This window comes from Toxoplasma gondii, chromosome XII, assembly GCF_000006565.2.
Source record: "Toxoplasma gondii ME49 chromosome XII, whole genome shotgun sequence".
In the NCBI taxonomy this organism is placed as follows: domain Eukaryota; phylum Apicomplexa; class Conoidasida; order Eucoccidiorida; family Sarcocystidae; genus Toxoplasma; species Toxoplasma gondii.
The window spans coordinates 3,544,698-3,564,031 of record NC_031480.1 but is presented as its reverse complement, the minus strand read 5'-3'; the positions used below and the strand labels follow the sequence as shown (position 1 = coordinate 3,564,031).

Genomic DNA, 19,334 nt, shown 5'->3' with positions numbered 1-19,334 from the left:
TGTGTTTCGGGTGTGTGGACAACCGAGGCGACCCTGCCCCCCGTCTCGATGGTGCCGGTTGATGCTCATGTTTGCCTTAGCGTGCAGTAAATTATCAAATGTTTGTCTGTGATGATATTTGAGTGCACCCTGCGGAGCCGGCTTGTGAAGGGTTTATTTTCGGTCCAGATGAGTTGTGGAGAGGACCCCGTGCCAGCAATCGAGAAATGCGAGAATCTGTTCGTCCTGCAGCGTTGTCGCGCCCGTTGTTACAGGCTAAATTCATTTTTCTGTTTATGTTAGTCGTGGATAGCCACGATAAAGAATATTCTGTGAGGACGTTCGTAATGGGGACGGGCGTTCAATAAAACGCAGAAATTTCTGTTGTGCGGTGCGGCAACTGCCCTACGTTCCGTGCACTCCACTTGATCAGGCATCCCATGATGGACTGGTAGAAGGTGTCTCTTCTGTTGTTGAGGGAGTGTTCACGTGCAATTTCGTATCCTCCCAGCAAAACATCCGTGTCGGAATGCGTGGCAGTGCTGTACCATCCGCGGCTCGTGCGTGTTTTTTCGGGAGCGATGCGCAGAACGCTGGTGTTGCGTCCCAATGAGTGCCACAAATCCAGAAAACTTGATTCAACTAAATTTGCGAATTGCCAAAATGCTAGGCCGTTCAAAACAGTGAGTGAACTTACGGGTGAGACTGCCAGCACACTACGAGGCCCACTGAGCGATCAAATGTTTGCAGTATTTCGTCCGCCCACGGTTTGCTTCACGCGAACCAGCATGCCAAGAGTGTAAATTACTAGTTTCCTAGAAAGCTTGAATTGGCGATCGCTCTGGAAGCTTTGGTGTCAGGCATGTTACTGTGCAAAAGTGAAGGCATAGCATATCATCACTCCGCAGCTGAAGACGCAAAAGCCACACATAGTGCGATGACGTCTCAGGGGTAGAGCGCCCTGTCAGCGTTGCGGCCACACGATACTGTCAGCAACAGTCAGACATTCCAGTCACTATCAGTTGTCTAGCGATCGCCGCTGTCTTCAGCATGGGGATTATTATCAAGTGGTTGAAGGACAGAGTCAAGCAATCGGTCAACCTGAGGCAGACATCACATACTGCATGTGCAGCTGTTAGGACTGCAGGAAGTCACTGATTCTGAGCAAGCGTCGAAATACCTTGGTGCTGCAAAGGCTGATAAGCAACACCGAGGAAATACTTCTCTGCTATGTATTTTACTGAGCGCTACCACCAACTCGTCTTCGCAAAACGCAACTATGACGTCTCCAGAGATCGCCGTTGCGACTGCGCGTTGGCGCTGTACCATGGACTACGATTTTTCGTTTCAGCGATACTTGGTGTTGGAGCACAATCATCGAAGTGCCATGGTGCCCAACAACTTAATTGGAAACTAGATTCCTCAGGCGACATGAGGCGCGTTGCTCCCGGGGTGTCCCCTAATCTTCTGTAGACGTCAACGTCTCTGTGCTACTTCAGCATCTGAGCCCGGGAGGTGAGACGTCGACGGTCGAATACTGTGGTCTCGATAACAGCGAGCCAAACGCGATCCACAAGACTTACTTCAGCACACTGCATGAGAACGGAATTGAAAAACCGTTTCGTTTCTGTCGACACATCGTCCAAGTGATCTGACTGAGACATGTCAGCATCGGCGGAGGCACCTTCCCTTATAGATGGAGAGGAAAGCCTTGAGTCGTCACCGAAATCACGGTCGTGCGTCTTGTACTTCTGGAAAATAGGACATGCACTCCGGCAAGCACGTTTCGACATCAGTAGGGAATGCAGAGGAGAGGAGGAGACTGATACAGGACCCCCAGCGTGAACGTCTGCGGTATCACTCGACGGCGCTATGGTGTGCGCGACTTGTCGTGTTACTTCGAATCCGAACAGCATGCAATGAGTCTTGTTGGCCATCGTAGTCTAATATGGAAACGCGCTGCCAACTGGGAAACAGCTGATTTCCTGTACTAATGTAATGTGTGTGTAGCCGAAAGGAAAACGCGATTTCCACTTTCTACAAAAGGCCCCTTCTGTGGTCCATGCGATTGCCAAGCAACCGTGGACTACTGCACAGTACGCAGGAGCGACGAGCAGAGTTGAAGAAGAGAAGAAGAAAACGGATGCAACGTTCCAGAATCGTGTCTGACCTGGTCTCGGCACAGTGCTGACCGCCTCTCTGTCTTCGTTACTTCCTCCAACGCCTCAGCAATATCGCAACAGTACTGGGAACACAATTCACAGGCCTTGAAGGTAGTTTGAGAGACAGTGAAATGCTCAACATTCCTGTGGGCTCTAGGCTCCTGTCGTTTCACGTCCGCCGATGAGTTCAGCTTTTGACGTAAATTTGTTCATCACATCTGGATCCCTCTCTGGAATCTTCCAGCATTCTTCCCGTCTGAACATCCTTGGGAAAGGTCGCAACGGAATCCTCAAAATACGGTGACGGGCGTAACTGGAATACCAATCTCACCTGTCCAATATCTGATTCCAATTTCTCCAGCTCAGCTTCGGCAGCCTTTTGCTCGCACTCCCAGCTGACGTGCATACCTGTAATCGGCGCACAAGCGAATGTGCTTTCGATCGTTAGTGTTTCCTCTCCCTTGAATACTTTCGTACTGTTTACGCGGATGATGATCCCCACCTAACTCTTCGAATTGTGGTTCCTCTGAAAGGTTGTTCTTCTTTGCTTCGACAGCAAGAGTAGCTGAAGTCTTACGTGCCAAGTCAGTGTAGCGGAGCTCCAGCCTTATAACTTCCTCAGTCTGGTCTGTTAACGATGGCACCTCGGGAGCGGCAGTCAGCTGCGTCTGAAAATCCCCGGCCTTGATTTCCTCAGACTTTCCAGCAAGCGTAATGGCCTGCACTTCCACTCGAGCGAGAATACCGTACACGAAAGATTGTTGACGATAAGACACCGAAGTTCGGGCTGCCTCCCGCCTTCCCTGCTAACGGAGGCACTTCGGTGCAGCACAGTAAGCGCCGTAGGCGTGAAACCTATCTTTTGTGTTGCCTGTAAGCGTGTTCAAGAACTGTACGAGCGTGGCTAGTCCGAGTCATTGAACATGCAGCACGCTGCCGGCTGCTTGGAACTCACGGCATAAAGTGGCAGGCAGAGAACGATGCGTGTGACGGCATTGGAGAAAGAAGATAAGCGCTGCGTAGATCAGTCAGTCAGGGATAACAACTGCAAAACACCATATGCTGCTATCTATTGTGTGTCGAGCTCACATGAATCTCTTTCTCCAAGTCTGCCCGTGCCGCCTTGATCCTCTCAACGATGTCGTTGCCACGAGACAAGAGACCCTCGAGCTCCACGGCCATAAGTTCCGTCCCCTCGTCGGTGGTAACTGCTGATTTGCAAATATCTTCGAGTTGTTGCTGAAAATTCTTTTCCTCTGACGTCCTCCACTCTCTGATGGCTTCAATGTACGTCTCGGCGTTAGTTACTAGGGAGTTGTCGCCTAACACAGCTGCTGCAAAAAGGAGAGGATCGGCTTCCGGGAAGTCGTATGCGTGCTTGTCTGAACATTCCGAAGACTCACTTTCTGAATCGTCATTGGTTCTCCGATCCTCCTCTGACTTTGCAGGGCCTGGTGTTATCTTGCGTTCTTCATCATTCCTGGGTGAATAAACACTCCCCATTCTTCCGGGGCCCAACATGGTTTCTAAGTCCGCCATTGCGAACTGCTCAGAGCTACTCTGGTTTCTCTGGAGCTCGGTAAAATGATTGACGCCTTCTCGAGGGCTACACTGTCCAGAGCATCTCGCTTCTACTATCATGCTTTGAGCCATGTGGAGTATTCGCGAACGGTCAAGGCTCGAGCTTGAGTGAAATTTTCGGCTCAAAGAAAAGTCGGACGTTGCCTGGCTGGTTGAGGAAGGATTGGCGTTCCGTAGAGTCTCGCTCACCTGCGACATGCATGTGCCTCTGCTGCAATGAAGCTCAACATTTGACTATTCGCTATGAGACAGCGGCCACATATAACTGCATCCGATTTCCCAAAGGGCAACCTCTGCACTAGCATGCGTGTGCAAGCCCCAGCGGGAATTGAAACTTGCTGCCCCGTCTGCAACCGAACCCTCCTTCTGGATTCCACTCAACAACAAGAAAGCTGTACATAAGGAACTTAGTAATAGCGCTGTTGACTCGACTATGGGGACAGATAGGAGAACCGCGTAAGGAGAACCAGTCCGATGTTTCAAACATATTCCCCTTGTAGGTCCTGCAGCGCTTCTTGTCATGGAGAGGGATTGCGAGGTTTTCTGAAGTGCATACACGGCGACGCTGTACCAGATATTTCCATCTTAAGATCACTGAGGAATAAGAGACGAACGTATCTTCGACATGCCCAGTGTACCTTTTTGGAAGTTACGGTCTGTCAAAACGAAAGGTTTTCCCGGATGTATGGCGACGTCTGGCGTGTAGATTTAGTGTGACTCATCGCTTAGACGAATCAGGCGCTAGCAAAAGGAAGAACTTTCAGAAGAGTTTTTCTTGAAAGGACTACCCTCAGCTATCTTTACGACACACGCCAACACACACAAGACACACCAGGGTAGTCCTGAACGGAGACGTTACCGAATACCTCAACGCATGCTGCCAAAGAAATAATCAAGCAGCAGGTAAACCTCCCGTTTCCAACGAGTTGTCACCCGTGTCCAAAAAACAGTACCAGTAACCTGCTGTCACATTAAAGATTCTTCGATTGTGATCCCTCTACATCAGCCACCGATGCTGCGCCTTTTTCGCAGGTTGCGGCACCCCCCACTAGCAACTTTGCAAACTGATGCGTCCCTCCAAGTACCTTCTCTACGTCCCAGTTTTCTTACTCTCTCTGATATTTAACTACACATCCCATAGCAATTTGCGTACCATCCAGATTGTTGCCGATGCACGTTATCGTGAGAAAATGCGCACTCTCACATACGCATGTTTTGCTACTTGAAATCGACCTCCTGGTCGATTCCTGGTACATCTACAGCCAGATTGCCATTTTTTGTGGTCTTAATTCCGACTTCTTCCAGTACGCCTTTATACCGTCGCTTTTGGTATCTTATGCAGTTGTCGTGTACTTGGCACGGTAGCACCAGCACTACATGGTTCGAAGCCCTGTACGCGTCGTTTGATCGCGCTTTGGCTGTCAGTTTTGTAATCTCGTTTCTTTAGCGCATACACGTATCCGAACATCGATGCCGTGTGTTCTACATACCGCGAACACACCATACAGTTTTTCTGGGCAAGCCTAAAAGGCGGGCGACAGGCGAATCGTCCCGGCGTGAATCAGAGTGTAGACTCACACCATATTTTCGCTGAAGTGTCCGTTGTGGCTCGATGCCTGGATTTACATTGCATGACTTCTCCACGTCTGCCTCTCATTTTCAGGAACTGCATTCTGCTTGTGTAGAGCTTTTTTGGTACTGATATGGCGGTTAGTGGACTCTGCGCAAACGAACTACGACACAGTGCACCGGGTTCAGGAGTCTCCGAGTTCTGGAAGCAAATTTCTCGGCCGACCCACGTACGTCAGGGAAGCGACGCACATGACAAGCGCTGAATGCGGGAACATATCAATAGGCTGAACCGCGTCGAGTCGATACCTGCAGCAGATGCGCACTACAGAGAATACGCAAATTGCACATGTGCGGCTCTCATCACGACCCTCAACACTGGCACAGCTCTTTCACAGTGACACTTCCTTGATTACTAGTCAGTCATCGTAGATGCACAGGTGGACATAATTAGTTCCTGTACGGTGCGAACGGCAATGAATATCCACGGTTTGCCAGTGCGGCGACTGCATGCCGAGCTGCACCAGAGCCGGGGTGCTGACTTTCTGTGATTACTGATATTCACTGTCTCGAACAAGGATTTTGCACATTTGTTAGAGTAGTCTGGGAAGCGCCGGCGATTCAGACACAAGCGCGTCAATGCGATACGCTTCGTGTGTCTTTGCGCACTCAGTCGGTTCACAAGTCAAGGTAGACCATGCAATTTTTGGATCCCGGATCATTTGTACAGAGGCAATATCTACTTATAATGTGGTAACTGCAATATGCAAAACAGGGTAGGCGATCCAGCGTGATAACAGAACGGAAGCATGAGCCACATGAGATGCAGCAAAGCGACACGGTCAGATAGGCTTTTTTCACCGTGTATTATGTACATTGTTCCTTACCCAAGATAGGTTAAAGCTCCAATGTCTCGAAACATGCACGGCGGATGGCGTGATACGTATACAATTCGAGGAATGGTGGTGCGACGTAGCCACCTCCTCAGTGCCTGAGAAAACATCACCGGACACGACACATCCAAGCACACTGGCGGAGAAAAAACTGATCGCTTTCGCGCACAAGACGTTTCCTTCTTTGGTGTCTGTGTGGTCAATGGCTTCCCAATAAATTATCCGACGATAAGCTGTTTTCTCCGTCTCGGGTGATGCTGTCGGTGTGCACACTGAACCATCTGTGTCTTTCTCTGTTCTGGACAGACTTCCGAATTCCGGCTGAGCTGGACCCCACGAGAAAAACTTGTGTTTTCGTTCGAATTGCCACTTGCGCCAAACGATCGGCTCCGATCAGCAAACACACTGCGACAACCCATCCAGCATTGTTTTTCGTTACATGTTGAAAAATATGTTCACGCGCAGACGACTACTGTCCAGAAAGAGACTATAATCTATAATTATCCGACACGGAGTTCCCTATCTTTGGACTACAAAAAGGCAGTTTCCAGTTTGAAGCAACGCAGCAGACAGACTGTAAAGGTTCTGTGAGTGTTGGTCTCCCAGAGACTTCCTACCTTGTCACATCCAAGCCGAGGTGGTTGCAGAACCAGGACATCTGGCGGTTCCAGGCCGTCGAACTCAACTTTATCGTTGTCTTCGTCGACGTGGTCTCGTTGCTCCATCTCTTTTCCTCGTCCTTGGTTGGACATATCTTCGTGCAGAGCTCTTCTCGCGGAATGCCGAACAGAAACGTCTGCAGAATTGTGTCCTGAAAGAGAAATTAGCGTCAAGCACAGTTGGCAAAAAACAGCGTCAGCTTCATTCACCAAGTCGTTCTATCATCGGACGTGTGCATCGTTTGAGGAACCTCCCATTATTCTCCGACAGACGCCTCCCCCATACCCCGATGCTAGCCACGGCTCCTCGCTACACCAGAAGCGACATCCAAGACATTATACACTCCTGTAGTTGGTGTAGGTTTCACTATATACGCTTTCTACGAGTACGTAGAAGTAGATAACACAGACCGTTTTTACGTCTAGGGCATGAACCCTACACCCTCCGCTTGCGACTTCGCACGAGTGTACACGGGCCACCCAGGACACTCCGGAACAGTCTTGTTCAGCTATACGTCCGGTTTTTCCGTTACCCGTTGGCATGCGGCCCCTTTCTACCTCTTCTCTTCACAACGAAACCGTTCCATCGACTATTTACCTCTTTCTTCATCTGGAGACTGAAGTCCTTCGTTTTCAAGGAGTTTCAGAGCTTCGCGAGCGACGCGGTTCAGATGCTGCTGGCGCCGTCGGGTCTCCTCCTTCTCGTCGTACAGTCCGGGGACACGTTGCGGAAAAGCCCCCACCCCCTGGCAGGTCGCCGAGATCTCCTGGAAAAGAAATGAGAAGCACTGGAAAAGAAATGAGAAGCACCGCACATCCAGTTGCTCAGGTAACACCTCCGTATGTGCAGACGCAGTTCGGCAAGCACGTAAGCACGCATTTTATCGCCCGTGCAGGCATCTGCCGTGATACGGTGACACGGGTTTTCAAACTCCCAGGGTCTCGCAGCGTCGACTGTTGGACGGTTCAAAACAAAATGCCGGAAAAATAAAGAAAACACGGTTCAACGAGACTTGAAAGAAAGCCACACTTACACTGTCTGAAAGGTTTCCCTCTTCGTGACACTCGCCCACATCAGACTGGGACGGGATGCGCTTCGACAGGGCTCTGAAGGTAAACCTAACCGGAGGGAAACACAGAACGACACGAGCAGCAATATACACAGAAATAACAGGAGTGTTCATCGGCAGTATATAAATGTTTATATATATATATATATATGTATATACCGCTTCGTTAGACCAGCGACTAAGTGCCTCTTCGCCTTCATGTGAACAGCCAAACCCGCGTGGGTTCCTTTGGAACCCGTTGAGACGAAAACTGTACAGACACCACAACTGGTGTCATTTCTTTCGCTTCCGAACTTGCATATGCATACACGGAACCAAGAGGTAGGAAGTTGGCTCTTGGAATGACATCGCCGCCCCAAGAAAGACGCGAAACCCGAAGTAGAGCAACCCTCTTTCTGTTTGAAAGAGTGATTCAGGGGACTGGTACTCGTAGTTAGAAAACTGGCAAGAAAGGCGCGCTGGTGAGTCTTAGAGGGGCTCAACACGCACAGAAAGGAGGCGCAGTTCCTTAGAGAGAAATTCGTAGAAACGAGAACGAGCAAAACACAAATGTATCTTCTGTACCGAGATGAGAGGTCTGCTAAATAGCCATCGACATTCTCGACTCCATTGCGGGATAGATTATTCTCCAATTCAACGAGGTTCGCCGCTCGGTTGTCGAACGCAAACACCTGGCGACAGCATAGTGTGACAATCAGCAAGTTGACGGCAACACGATTTGCCCCGCATTCAAACCAAGCAGCACATGCTTTCGCATTTCCTCCTGGAACTCAGTGGATCTTGCTGATGTCGAGTTGCGGCTGGCACAAACAACTCATTCTTTCGGAATCGTTTACTGCGGCACAAACAGACCCCGGGCATTTTGGAGCCAGAGCTCTGTGTTCGACCGAAGATGAACCCGAGGAAAGTTAAAGAGAGCTCTGCTCACCAAAACGAACGAAGTCACAGTTTAGGTAAAACAGAATTCCTTTTCCAAAAAGAATTCCCACAGATTGACAACCATGTCCGAGATCAAGGGGCTCCGTTTAAGGACCACTGGCATTACGCCTGTCACGCGTTGAGGTCCTACCACTGCCTTTCTACCTTCGAGCGCCGTTTCGATTTTCTCTTGCAAAACCGACACCAGCTGAAACCCCAACCTGCACTACGTCTATTCTGGCTTCGCCAGGCCGTCCGAAACAACTAAAATGGAATTTCTGCCACACCCTGATGCTTTTCACGGGCCGACACACCTCAGTGACACCGCCTCGTTTGACTCTAGTTCCCCCACTTATCTCTCTGTCTGTCGATATTTCAGACTGTCCGTCTACCTAGCTGCTACGAACCCTCTCCACCTGTCTGTAGATTCGCATACAGAGGTACACTTGCATGTGTGAATTGCTGGACCTCACCTTTCTGCACCGTCTCCCAAGGAGGAGAGAAAAGAGACCACAACCTGAGAAGAAGTCCCATACGACGTGGTGAGGCTGAAGAGCCGCTGCCGCCAGAACCTCGCTGCAGAATCTTTCGAGCAGCAGCGCGTTCGTTGGAAAAGAGGTCCTGACTGCAAACAAGACAAGTACCGAAGTTAGAGGACTGCTTTGCCGAGGTCTCTAAAGAAATTCACTTCGTCAGAGAGACGCAAAATTCAACCACGAACATATGTTTTCTGCATGAAAATGAGACGGCCGCAACACCAGTGCAAAAACCACCAAGACCCCGACGTCGCGTAGAAACGAAACACCTCTTGGAGTTCTACGAACAGCTGATGCAGTTGAAACGTAGAAAAACACGAGCGCATCGAAGAAGCGTACATGATCTACTATGTTTTCACTACCTTACGGTTCTAAGGGTATCTGTCCTGAAACCGGTACTGGCCTAGGTAGGGCTGTTAAGCACGAGCTCGACGGCTCTCAATGCTGATGCTACTGGTTGTTTACTTGATAAGCTTGCTATTCCTCGTTCTTTAGTAGCCTCAGAGCTCCTATGAAAACGACGTCGGAACCCCCAATATGTATACCCGTACACAGATGCCACCATGTCCTCCTCTGTGCGCAACCGGCACTGAGGGGTGCTAAGCTTTCACTGAAACTTGAAGAGGAACCTCTGGGGAGGCGCAGTCCGCAGAAAGATAATAAGCAAACATACCACGCCAGGCGTGTCTGACTCGACCCTGAATCCAGAAGTGAAGTGCCGTTTTTCCCCTCATACTTGGTAACAAAAACAGAGTGGAACAACGAAGCAAAAGAAAACGACTGGGCACTCGAAATCTGCGCTGTGGCGCATCGTACATGTATGACTCTAAAAACAACATACACATATGCACATATGCACAAACATCTCATTCCACATATGCAGATGCGACTCTACATATATACACATATATACGGATTATTTCAATAAGTATATAAATATATATACGCATAAATATATAGAAAAATATGAAAACATCTAGTTCCACTAATATCTATTCATCTCTCTAGATATGTGTCTCACCTGAAATCTGAATATCTCCGAGATCGCCCAAGCTCTGAACGATGTGTTCGGCGCCTGCCAGCACCACCTGGTCTGCCTCGGAAGGCTCTCGTCCTGGACTGCGCAGAAAAGCCACCACAAAAAGAATGGCCCTGAAGTTTCCAGACGAACTCCCCACGACAAGATCTCTACCCGCTCTACTAGAGAAACTGGATGCCCGAAACGCTGCATGTTTGTACTGATAAGAGCACCCATGTTCGACGAGACGAATCCGCTGTCGCCTGCAATCCTGGAGAGCTTTTGTCCATATTTTTCTAAAATAATTCGGTGTCTGTTTTTATTTTATGTTGCTTTTTTCCAGGTCGTGGTTGTTATTTTTCCACCCTCCGGCGACCTGCATTTGAGGGGTCAAGAAGGTGAACAAAGCGGACACGGTAACGCCACTTATCAAGCAGAAGAGACGACGGCCGCCCCAGCCAGTTATTTCCTGATAGCTTGATCGAGACCGCGAATCTACGGAGAAGCTCGAAAGTCACCCATGGATTCCCTGAGACCTAACGCGTGCATCCACGTCCTGTAACTCGTACCGCTGCCGGTCTGCGGCAAAAAATTACGCAGTGAGGAAAACATAAATGCATTCCGTTTTACACAAGCCTCGAAACCGTTTCTTACCTGGTCATGGGCACTGCCACAACGCCTGCCAGAGCAGGACCACAGTCCTCTAAAAGACTGTGAGAAAGACGCAAAAGAGGTTCGAGACCTGTGACGGTTTGCGAGCATTCAAATCCCAAGAGGACACGCTCGACGCCCTCACGGTCGACTGCAGGGAAATGAGAGAAGTAAAAAAACGGAAGACACGAAACGCAATGATTCACTAAAGGAAGTCACCTTGCCGACCCGAACAAGACAGCACGCAGACACCGGCATCAACAAGGACAAAGAAGACCTGATCGACGTGTGAATGGTGGAGAGAGCACACCAGTTCCACGGAGGCAATGCAGGCGATGTAGACCTAGAACGAAGTCAGCGCGCATGGGAGAAACTGATGAACACCGGAGTGCAAGTCTCGGGTTCAGGTTCGAAGAAATACACTGTTTTAGCGTTCGAGTCACACACACACACACGAGTGGCTATCTGCGACTGTGAAGACAGACACATGCAAGCTTCAACATACAGTCCAGTATCCTGTCCACAGTTCTTTACAGTATGTGCATGCGTAGCAGATGAAAACGAAAAGTCCAACACCTGCAATTCGTTCTTCTGGCGCCTCAAGAGTTTCCACAAAAAAGTGGATTTCCTGCGCCGAGCCAGAGCCGTGGAAATGCAAGACGTCGTCTGCACGTACCAGCAGACCGAATCGTGAGCCCCTTGAGGAGTCCAAGGCCTGAGAGACGATCGAAAATTGTGATTTCTCTGTTCGCTTGAAGCAGAGGAAGCAGCCGCTCTCGGAGGGCCTTATAGACGCGCCGCGCTGAACACAGAAAACGGCGCTTCTCAGCCAGAGTGAAAAGGAAAACGAACCCCCTCTGTAGGTGCCAAGGCGACGGTACGCCACGGAGTATCCCACTCTGCATGCCAATGCGTCAAAGCGTCGGTAGGTGTCTCAATTCGTCTGTCCCGTATCGAAGTTGCATTTTCAAAACCCGTCTGAATGGAGTTGAGTTCACACACACACGCATTATCCCCTGATGCAGACGCCCACTGACACAACAACGACATCTCACGTTTGTAAACCGGGTCGAAACGCATGCACCTAGGACTGCACACGGATCCCCCCCAACGGCATTAGGAAAAGAGTTCTGTGAGTGGCAGTTTGTTCTCCAGCAGCAGTTGTTTTCTGGAAGGATTATTGACTACGAGATGGACTACTGGCTAAGAAGGTCGTTTGTTCGCTGGATCGAAGTTCTACTTCTCTTTGTCGGCAGAACATAGTGAAGATGACACTGTTTGTAGAGGAAGCAACTGAACTCATGCCTGACATAACAGAGAAGAAGGCGAGAGACAAGCTGCTCGGTCTCTTGTGGCGGGACGGACAGGCAGAGAGATGACATCGAGAAAACCTGAGGAAAAAGCTCCCCGAGCAGTCCAGTGGACTGGTTGACAAAGAGTGCAAATAGCGAGCTTGCGAGAATTTCCCACCTAGTGCCCTACTCAGGGTCATGGGTGCCACAACGTCTCTGCTGGGTTTGAGTCTCGAACGCGCGTCAGACAAAGAAGCCGAAACAAGCGGTTCAGACAGAGATGAGGATTTCAGAGTTCCAAGTCTTCTGTCTTCCGAACAAGTTTTCTGGAATGCAAACGCGCACCAAAGAGGACGCGAAAGAAAGCTCCACGCCTTCAGGGCCGGCCTTACCCGCAGGCACCAGTTTCGGACACTGTGGAATGTCGACGACCTGCGGCGAATCAAAGCGAAAGTGACCAAGTTGGGGGCCGTTCCTCAGAAGAAACAAGAAGTCAGATCGATTTCTGTACCTGGAGAGAAAACCAAGTCGGGGACACAAGCAAGCGAGTCTACACAGCCGGAGATGGGAACGCCCAGCTTGGTCGGCTCCGTGTGTCAGGAGGCACACACTGAGAGGCCATCCGGGTAGCAAGGCGACGCCGCCTCTGCAGGTTAATGGTCTTTCTATTAAAGCCCTCCACATGCTCGTACCGCACTTTACGAGACGCGGAAAACCAAGTCACGGAAGCCGCAATACAAGGAACGCAGCAGAAACAAAACGAGAAATAGCAACCCAACGCTTGTGGCGGCTGTCGTAAGCGCTCCAGCTGGAGGTGGTGTACAGCAGTCAAAAAGTACTCGGCTGTCTGTATCTTACAGCGACAGTCTTCTTCACTTTCCTGCCGGCTCTGACGACTCTGTGGGCTCCCTTACGTTACGCGAACGTAACCACACCAGCTCCTCGACAAGAATGACAGGCGCCTGGCTGGAGCGGCGGCATTACACCCAACGACAACGAAACCGTGGTCACGCAATTCCGCTCACGCCTCGCCGGAAGACCCAGAAAAGTTCCTCTTCCTCGGATGGACTCTTTTCAGGGAGCGAGCACCAAGGTGCTTGGTAGCTGGTGCGTTTTTCACAAATCCACACAAAGAATTTCCCGCACAGCGAACCGCATACGTATAGGAAATGAAACAGAAAACGCCACAGAGACTCACGCGGTTCAACATGCCTGCCCCTCCGCCTTGCAGATTCTGCGATTCTCTCTACTTTTTCCCCAACGCATCTCCGTACCCACGCTCTCCGTTGGTACCGCGTTCGCTGTCCCTCGAGATCCACTCGAGGTCGTTTTTCGTCTTTTTCCTGTCTTCTTTCTGCTATTCTTCTGATTGACGCCCTCCCTTTCAACCAGGTGTACGTACATCAGATCATTCGGTGACGGCACGATGGGCCGCAGCACGCCTTGCAGCTGGGAGTCAGCAACAGTTTCTTTCGAAGCAGCTGACGCCAACAGCGCCATTTTCGCTCGCAACTGAGCTTTGTAGTTAAGATGAAGGAAACTGCAGCCGCCGCAGTGCCGGTCAAAATGTCGACAAGGAGGATGTCGTTCATCTTCAGCTGCATGAGAAATCAGCAACGACACACACGCCAGAGAAGCACGCAGAAGAGTGGTACAAGCTGCAATGGAGGGGACTCCTTTACTTGCTCTGAGAAATCAGGTCAGTACAAACCGTAAAAACAATGGCTAACTCCATCGCTGCATCTAGGCTGAAAGTAGAACTGGCGACTATTCAAGAGGCATTTTCAAGACACCACTTGGTGCGCGGACCGCACGCAGACTCATGCACTGAAAAAGTTGATAGGCCACAGGGAATCACGAATAGCTGTCCGATTCAACTGGCGTTGTCACAGTGTTCACATTCACTTCAGCAAGAACGAAAAAGTTCCGTAGATGGGACATCCGGTTTAAAGCCAATGTCCGAGTTCTTCTCTTTCTTTGTATCGCCAGCTGTGCAGACATTTACGTAGGCGCATGCAGACATGTGTGTGGACAGTTTTGCTCGTGAGTATGTCGATGCGCGTGCAGATGTATACACGCATCTGGAAGTAGGCAAGCGTGGATGCTGGCATACATCTGATTTCATCGTATAAATGTTGGCTGCGACGCGAGAACAGCGGGAGAAAAACTTACAAGGCTTGCAGGTGCCAAGGGGCGACACGGTGAGTTTTCGACCTTCTCGGGACTTCGTCCGATCCACACGAAGAGTCAGTCTCTCCCCTGGGAGAGCACGAAAAAAATTAAACGAAAAAGTCTGACTCCAGGCACGCACGAACAGCCTCACGACGCCGCGGCCTTCCCAATCGAAACCAGTGACCTGAGGAGCGGAAAACAGAAAATGAAGGAGAAAAACCGTTTTGCGAAATGAACGAAAGCTAATCAGCGGTGATGTGAGCGGTGTCCGGATAGGCACAAACGAGAGACCGAAACTCTACGAACGTTTTGAGCCTCCGTGGAGGCGTGAGGGGATCTGATGAGGCGAGAAGCTCCACCCAAGAGAAAGAAGCAAGCGGGGCACTAGGAGAGAAGAGACACAGACCTTCGCACTAAGACGTCTTCGTTGGATCTGAGTTATCCGCTTTTCGTGAGGAACCTTACTATCTTGAATGGGTACATGTAAGCCAGTGAGGAGCAGACAAACGCAGGTGCCGTGGGAAGGCTTCATCCTCACCTCCAGTCCATTCAATACGTCGTTGGTCTGAACTCTGTTTACAACATTAACTAGACGACGACGGGGAGGGCGTGGTCGAGGTTCTTCAGAAGCGAGTTCTGCTGTTCTCAGCGTCTCTTCCGCTTCTTCAGAGCTTTCCCCGGGTCCACTGGCGGATTGCCTATACACCGGAAAGGCGTCGCTGTCATGTGAACACTGATCTGCTCGGTGGGGCGGCGCGGGCGCTAGATGTTCTTCAGGGATTCGTTCTTCGGATTCTTTTTCGGATTCTTTTTCGGATTCTTTTTCGGAAACGCGCTCTTCGTGGCAGTCGCCTGGGAGGCTCGAGGGATTCACGCGAGGTACGGAGGAGAGGAATCTCAGCGGCATGTCAAAAGGATAACAGCAAGACAAGTTCTCGCTGTTGAACAACCACCAACCTTTGGGTCGCGATAGCAGCCAGGCCCCGTGGTCAGGAGACGACGCTCGAGAGGATGAAGCACAGACAGTTTGAGTAGGCGTCCAGCGGACGTCGCGGACGCGAGCAGACGCAGCAGACGCAGAGGAAAACTGGAAAAGTCGGACGCCGAGACGACGGAGACCGGAGCCTGTGTCTGGTGACCCAGCGCGAGGTGCAGGCAACGCAGCAGGCAAGCGAGGAGCCGCCAGAGAAGAGAAACAACGAGAGAGACAGAAAGACAGAGCACTAGGCGCGCACAGCAAGGGAGTCGCAGACAGGCATGATGGGGGACAACAGGGCGACCGAGAAGACAACGAGGAAGAAAAAGGTTCCCCGATCAAATGCCTACTGGAGGAACAGCGTTCGGACGCGCCCCGTCTGTGGAGAGGTAGTGACCCAAATCTAGACGGAGAAGGCGTCGACGAGGTTTCGCTGCACTGGGGAGACGAAGATCTCAATAGAAAGGAGCGCGAAGCGCCCACTGGGCTGAACGGACCGGCAACGCCTGTGGTCATGTCAGCAAGGTTATTCTTGTCGCTTGAAACGTCCACGCCCTCGGCCTTTCTCACCTTGCGGGGTGTCACGACAGTATGAAGTCGCTGATCACTCTTACTTGAAAAGAATCGACCTTGGAGTTGCCAGAATGTGCGGCGGAAGCACGCAGAGCAGGAGCTGCTCTCTCTGCGCCTGAATGCGGCCTTCATTTGTTTCACCGTGCTTGTCAACTGAGTTTCCCCCATTTCTACCGGCAATAAACGAACGTCAGTGCGGTATCTCATGAATAAAAGTCACCTCACCAGTAGCTAAAAATCAGGCTTTCAGTTGCTGAACCGATTCGGGGGTAATCAGAGCAACGGAGGGGAGTCTTCGCCAGGCGCCTGGTCATGCTTCGCTCTTCCCAGGACGGAGACACGCAGAGGGTGACCGCACTACAATCTGACCATGACAGAGTCTTGTTGAGGAAAAACGCGTTTCCAGCTCCTTGTCGGGGGAGAAGCAGATTCGATAATCCACGTCGATGTGAAGACCTCAGGGACCCTCAACTCGGGCGCCAGTCCCCAAAAAGAGCTGTGCCTAAAACATGCCCTCCTCTCCATTTCCCTGCCCACTCAACATTCTTCAAGTACGTCGTGTAGCTAAACCAAGCACGGAGAGCTTTTCTGGGGGTCCAAAGCGCTCGATTATCCTACTGGGGGTTCACAGAAGACTCTGACAGGAACAAGACAAGATGAAGAAGGCTGGGGAGACAGCTGGCCTCCGCAACATCAAGTGGACTTTTCCACCGGCGTCAATGCAGCGTTGTGCACAAAACATAACGCGGTTACTCATCTTGTTGATTTAGACACCTGGCAGTCCTTTGGTTTTGTAATAGGAGAAAAGAAACCGAGGCGAGACCCATCCTTGCTAGGGCTTGAGATCCTCGACGCCGACATCGATCTTGAAGACTCGTCCAACTCAAATGCATGCGCGGCGGCATCGTGAAACTGGCAGACGAAACGAGCAACTCATACACGCAAATCATCCACAACACCATACAGTTTTCTGCGCAGAGAGTAAGCCGCTGGCTCTTTCCAGTTGCTTCCAGCAGAAACGCTTCTGTGGTGTTCATTCTCAGTGCGGAGGAGGTTCTAGACGGAACGTGTAGCACAGCGCGTTTGCGACCCGAGAGGTTTCGAGCTTGTCACCGATGCCGCCTGTGAGCAGTAGACAGATCGACCACGGCCAAAGGGCATCTTGTGGAACTCCGTGACATACGCTGAACCTCTGCCGCGACAATTTCTAGTTTGCAGTTTGTTCAATCAGGCACTTACCCTTGTATGAAATGAAGCACGAAGGCTCCGAGAAGAAGACTCTAGTTCCCGTACGGAGGCGTTTTCGCGAGCGCCCGAGACACGGCGAGCATGGATTAAGATGGAATGCCTTGAGGCGATGCCTATGTGGTAAACTCCAGCTCCAGAAACATATGCATCGAGGTATCTGAACTGGAATGCAATTGACGGTGGCAACAGGAATAAGAATGACACCTCTGCATTCAGGTGAACTGAGTTGGCATTCACTCAGATGGATTTCGCCTTTTCAGCATTCGCCAACAACCAAGTGGTTTTACATGCCCAGAACTGTTGAAGGGACGGCGAAACTGTGGCAAGGATGGGGTAGCAACCAGCCTATCTTTTTTCTCGATGAAACGTCAGTGGTCGCTTGCCTCTGACACACTCGTTCCGTAGTACCCTTGCTGCTGGGCCTGGAATCCTGAAGGCCTTCCCTTGCGTTCCAGAAGGAAGTGTTCAGCTGTTTTCAGCCGACCATTCACTCTGCCGATCAAATTATTTAGTGGAGAATTGCATACTCTCAGGCTTCGTGATTAAACGGTTCTGAACTGACTTCCACCGGCAGGAACTTTAAGGCCTTTTTCCAAAGACAGCTTTGTGTTTGTATACGTGGAGTTTAGTGGGACACGGGTTCGGCAGATTTCACAAGGAACGCGACGTGCGAACTGACAACAGTAATGTCAAGCCATTGAACATAACATGCGTTTGCGCCTATTCTGGACACATCCACCGTTGAGCGTTTACTCCATCATAAGTATCGACACTGGGGGCAGAAGAAAAACACCCGAGGAAAGTGCAGAGGCCTCTTTGCTGGCGAGACACTTGTGGAAGCTACACACTGCAAAGGCACCGCCACCGCAAGTCGCATTTCCGAAGAGACCATAAACATTCGTGTGGGGGAGCGCACCCTCTGGAGCTGGAGTTGAAGCGAATTCCTCTGCACGACTGGTTCTCTGACTGTTTTTTCCTGGCGACTTGGAGGAGCAATGCTCACCCATCCGTTATCGTTGCTGAGGGTCGCATAACTTCGGTGACCGGCAAAACAGTGTAGCGCCTGCTAGAGACCTCTGCGGTTTGCAGGCTAACTGGCGTTGCGCCTCGTACGCTGCAGTCGTATTTTTAAAAAAATCGACCCTGGCAATTCTCTAAATATGCCGTCGACAACAAGAAGCAAGTCAAGATTCTCTCTAAGATGGAAGTTGACGGAGCTCTGCAGTTATGACGAGCATAATATGCGGCTGCAGACGCGTGACCTTCCAGCCTTTACGAGCTTCCGCAGTGTGTCCCCAAAAGGCAGTTCACTCTCACTGTTGGGCAATTCTTATATCGAGTGGAGACCGTGAAGCACCATAGTGGACACACGCAGGGGGCGGTGAAGAAGGTGTATTGTCTTGTGAAATATCTCCTTGAAATATTTGTTGACGGTGGCGAACAACCTGGTGTCTTCTTGTTCGTCATGGGAGGGGGATACGTCTTCTCAGCCGGCGCAGAGAGAGGATTCAGACAATATGGGGTACTCCCCGAGGCATTTTCTACCGGGTTTTCAAGATATAGTGGGTTCCTCTCTAGGATGCTGGTGCAGAACGGAACTCTGCTATTTCCGTTTCAAACGGGCGTCACAGTGAGCCCGTCAGCAACGTCGTGTAACTGATAGAAGACAGACGCCGAGTTTCTGACACCCACGATACCGTACCATTTTGAACAGAGAAAGGAACAAATGGATGCCACGACCTTCACTATGAGAACGGAAACGCTCTTGGCGCGTGTGCTAGCGTGGACATCCACCAATCGTATCATGGTTGAAATCGGCCCGTGCTGTTGAAATTGTCCCTCCCTCCTACTAGAGCATCGCACTGGAGTCATCCCGGGGCTGAAGATTCAACAAGTGTTTGGCCTGCTCCATGTAGAGAAGACGGAAGCAAAAAATTCAGTCGTACGAGTCGTGGCAAACACCTCACTGAAATGGAACAGCCCCGTTGCTGCTGGATTGATCAAGCAGCAGTCACCAAATACACCGATATAATTTTG

General features: G+C 50.7%; 2 protein-coding genes across 2 annotated transcripts; both read right to left on the bottom strand.

The window, feature by feature from the left end:
- Positions 1 to 1,469: 1,469 nt before the first annotated feature.
- On the bottom strand, positions 1,470 to 3,718 carry TGME49_247750 (hypothetical protein; the record flags this gene model as incomplete). Its single annotated transcript, XM_002367101.2, has 5 exons — positions 3,231 to 3,718; positions 2,719 to 2,860; positions 2,473 to 2,549; positions 2,150 to 2,224; positions 1,470 to 1,730 (listed from the first exon to the last, which is right to left on the bottom strand). The coding sequence occupies exons 1-5, from the start codon at positions 3,678 to 3,680 to the stop codon at positions 1,470 to 1,472; spliced, it is 1,005 nt and encodes a 334-aa protein (XP_002367142.2). The 5' UTR covers positions 3,681 to 3,718.
- Positions 3,719 to 4,350: 632 nt separating this feature from the next.
- On the bottom strand, positions 4,351 to 17,088 carry TGME49_247740 (hypothetical protein). The gene is made up of 14 exons (XM_018780839.1): positions 15,039 to 17,088; positions 14,501 to 14,684; positions 13,731 to 13,926; positions 12,721 to 12,839; positions 11,713 to 11,838; positions 11,040 to 11,187; positions 10,389 to 10,486; positions 9,305 to 9,456; positions 8,478 to 8,584; positions 7,878 to 7,962; positions 7,442 to 7,610; positions 6,802 to 6,995; positions 6,179 to 6,282; positions 4,351 to 5,600 (listed from the first exon to the last, which is right to left on the bottom strand). Exons 1-14 carry the CDS (start codon positions 16,254 to 16,256, stop codon positions 5,477 to 5,479), a joined length of 3,024 nt encoding a protein of 1,007 aa, XP_018634977.1. The 5' UTR covers positions 16,257 to 17,088; the 3' UTR covers positions 4,351 to 5,476.
- Positions 17,089 to 19,334: the final 2,246 nt, after the last annotated feature.

Bases quoted from the DNA above. Each gene is read 5' to 3' on its own strand.
- TGME49_247740 (XM_018780839.1), bottom strand. From the start codon at position 16,256: ATGAGATACCGCACTGACGTTCGTTTATTGCCGGTAGAAATGGGGGAA. The intron at 11,188-11,712 runs GTACGTGCAGAC...ATTTCCCTGCAG, and splicing joins GCTCACGATTCGGTCTGCTG to TCGACCGTGAGGGCGTCGAG. The intron at 8,585-9,304 runs GTGAGGTCCAGC...TGCTGTCGCCAG, and splicing joins TTGGGAGACGGTGCAGAAAG to GTGTTTGCGTTCGACAACCG.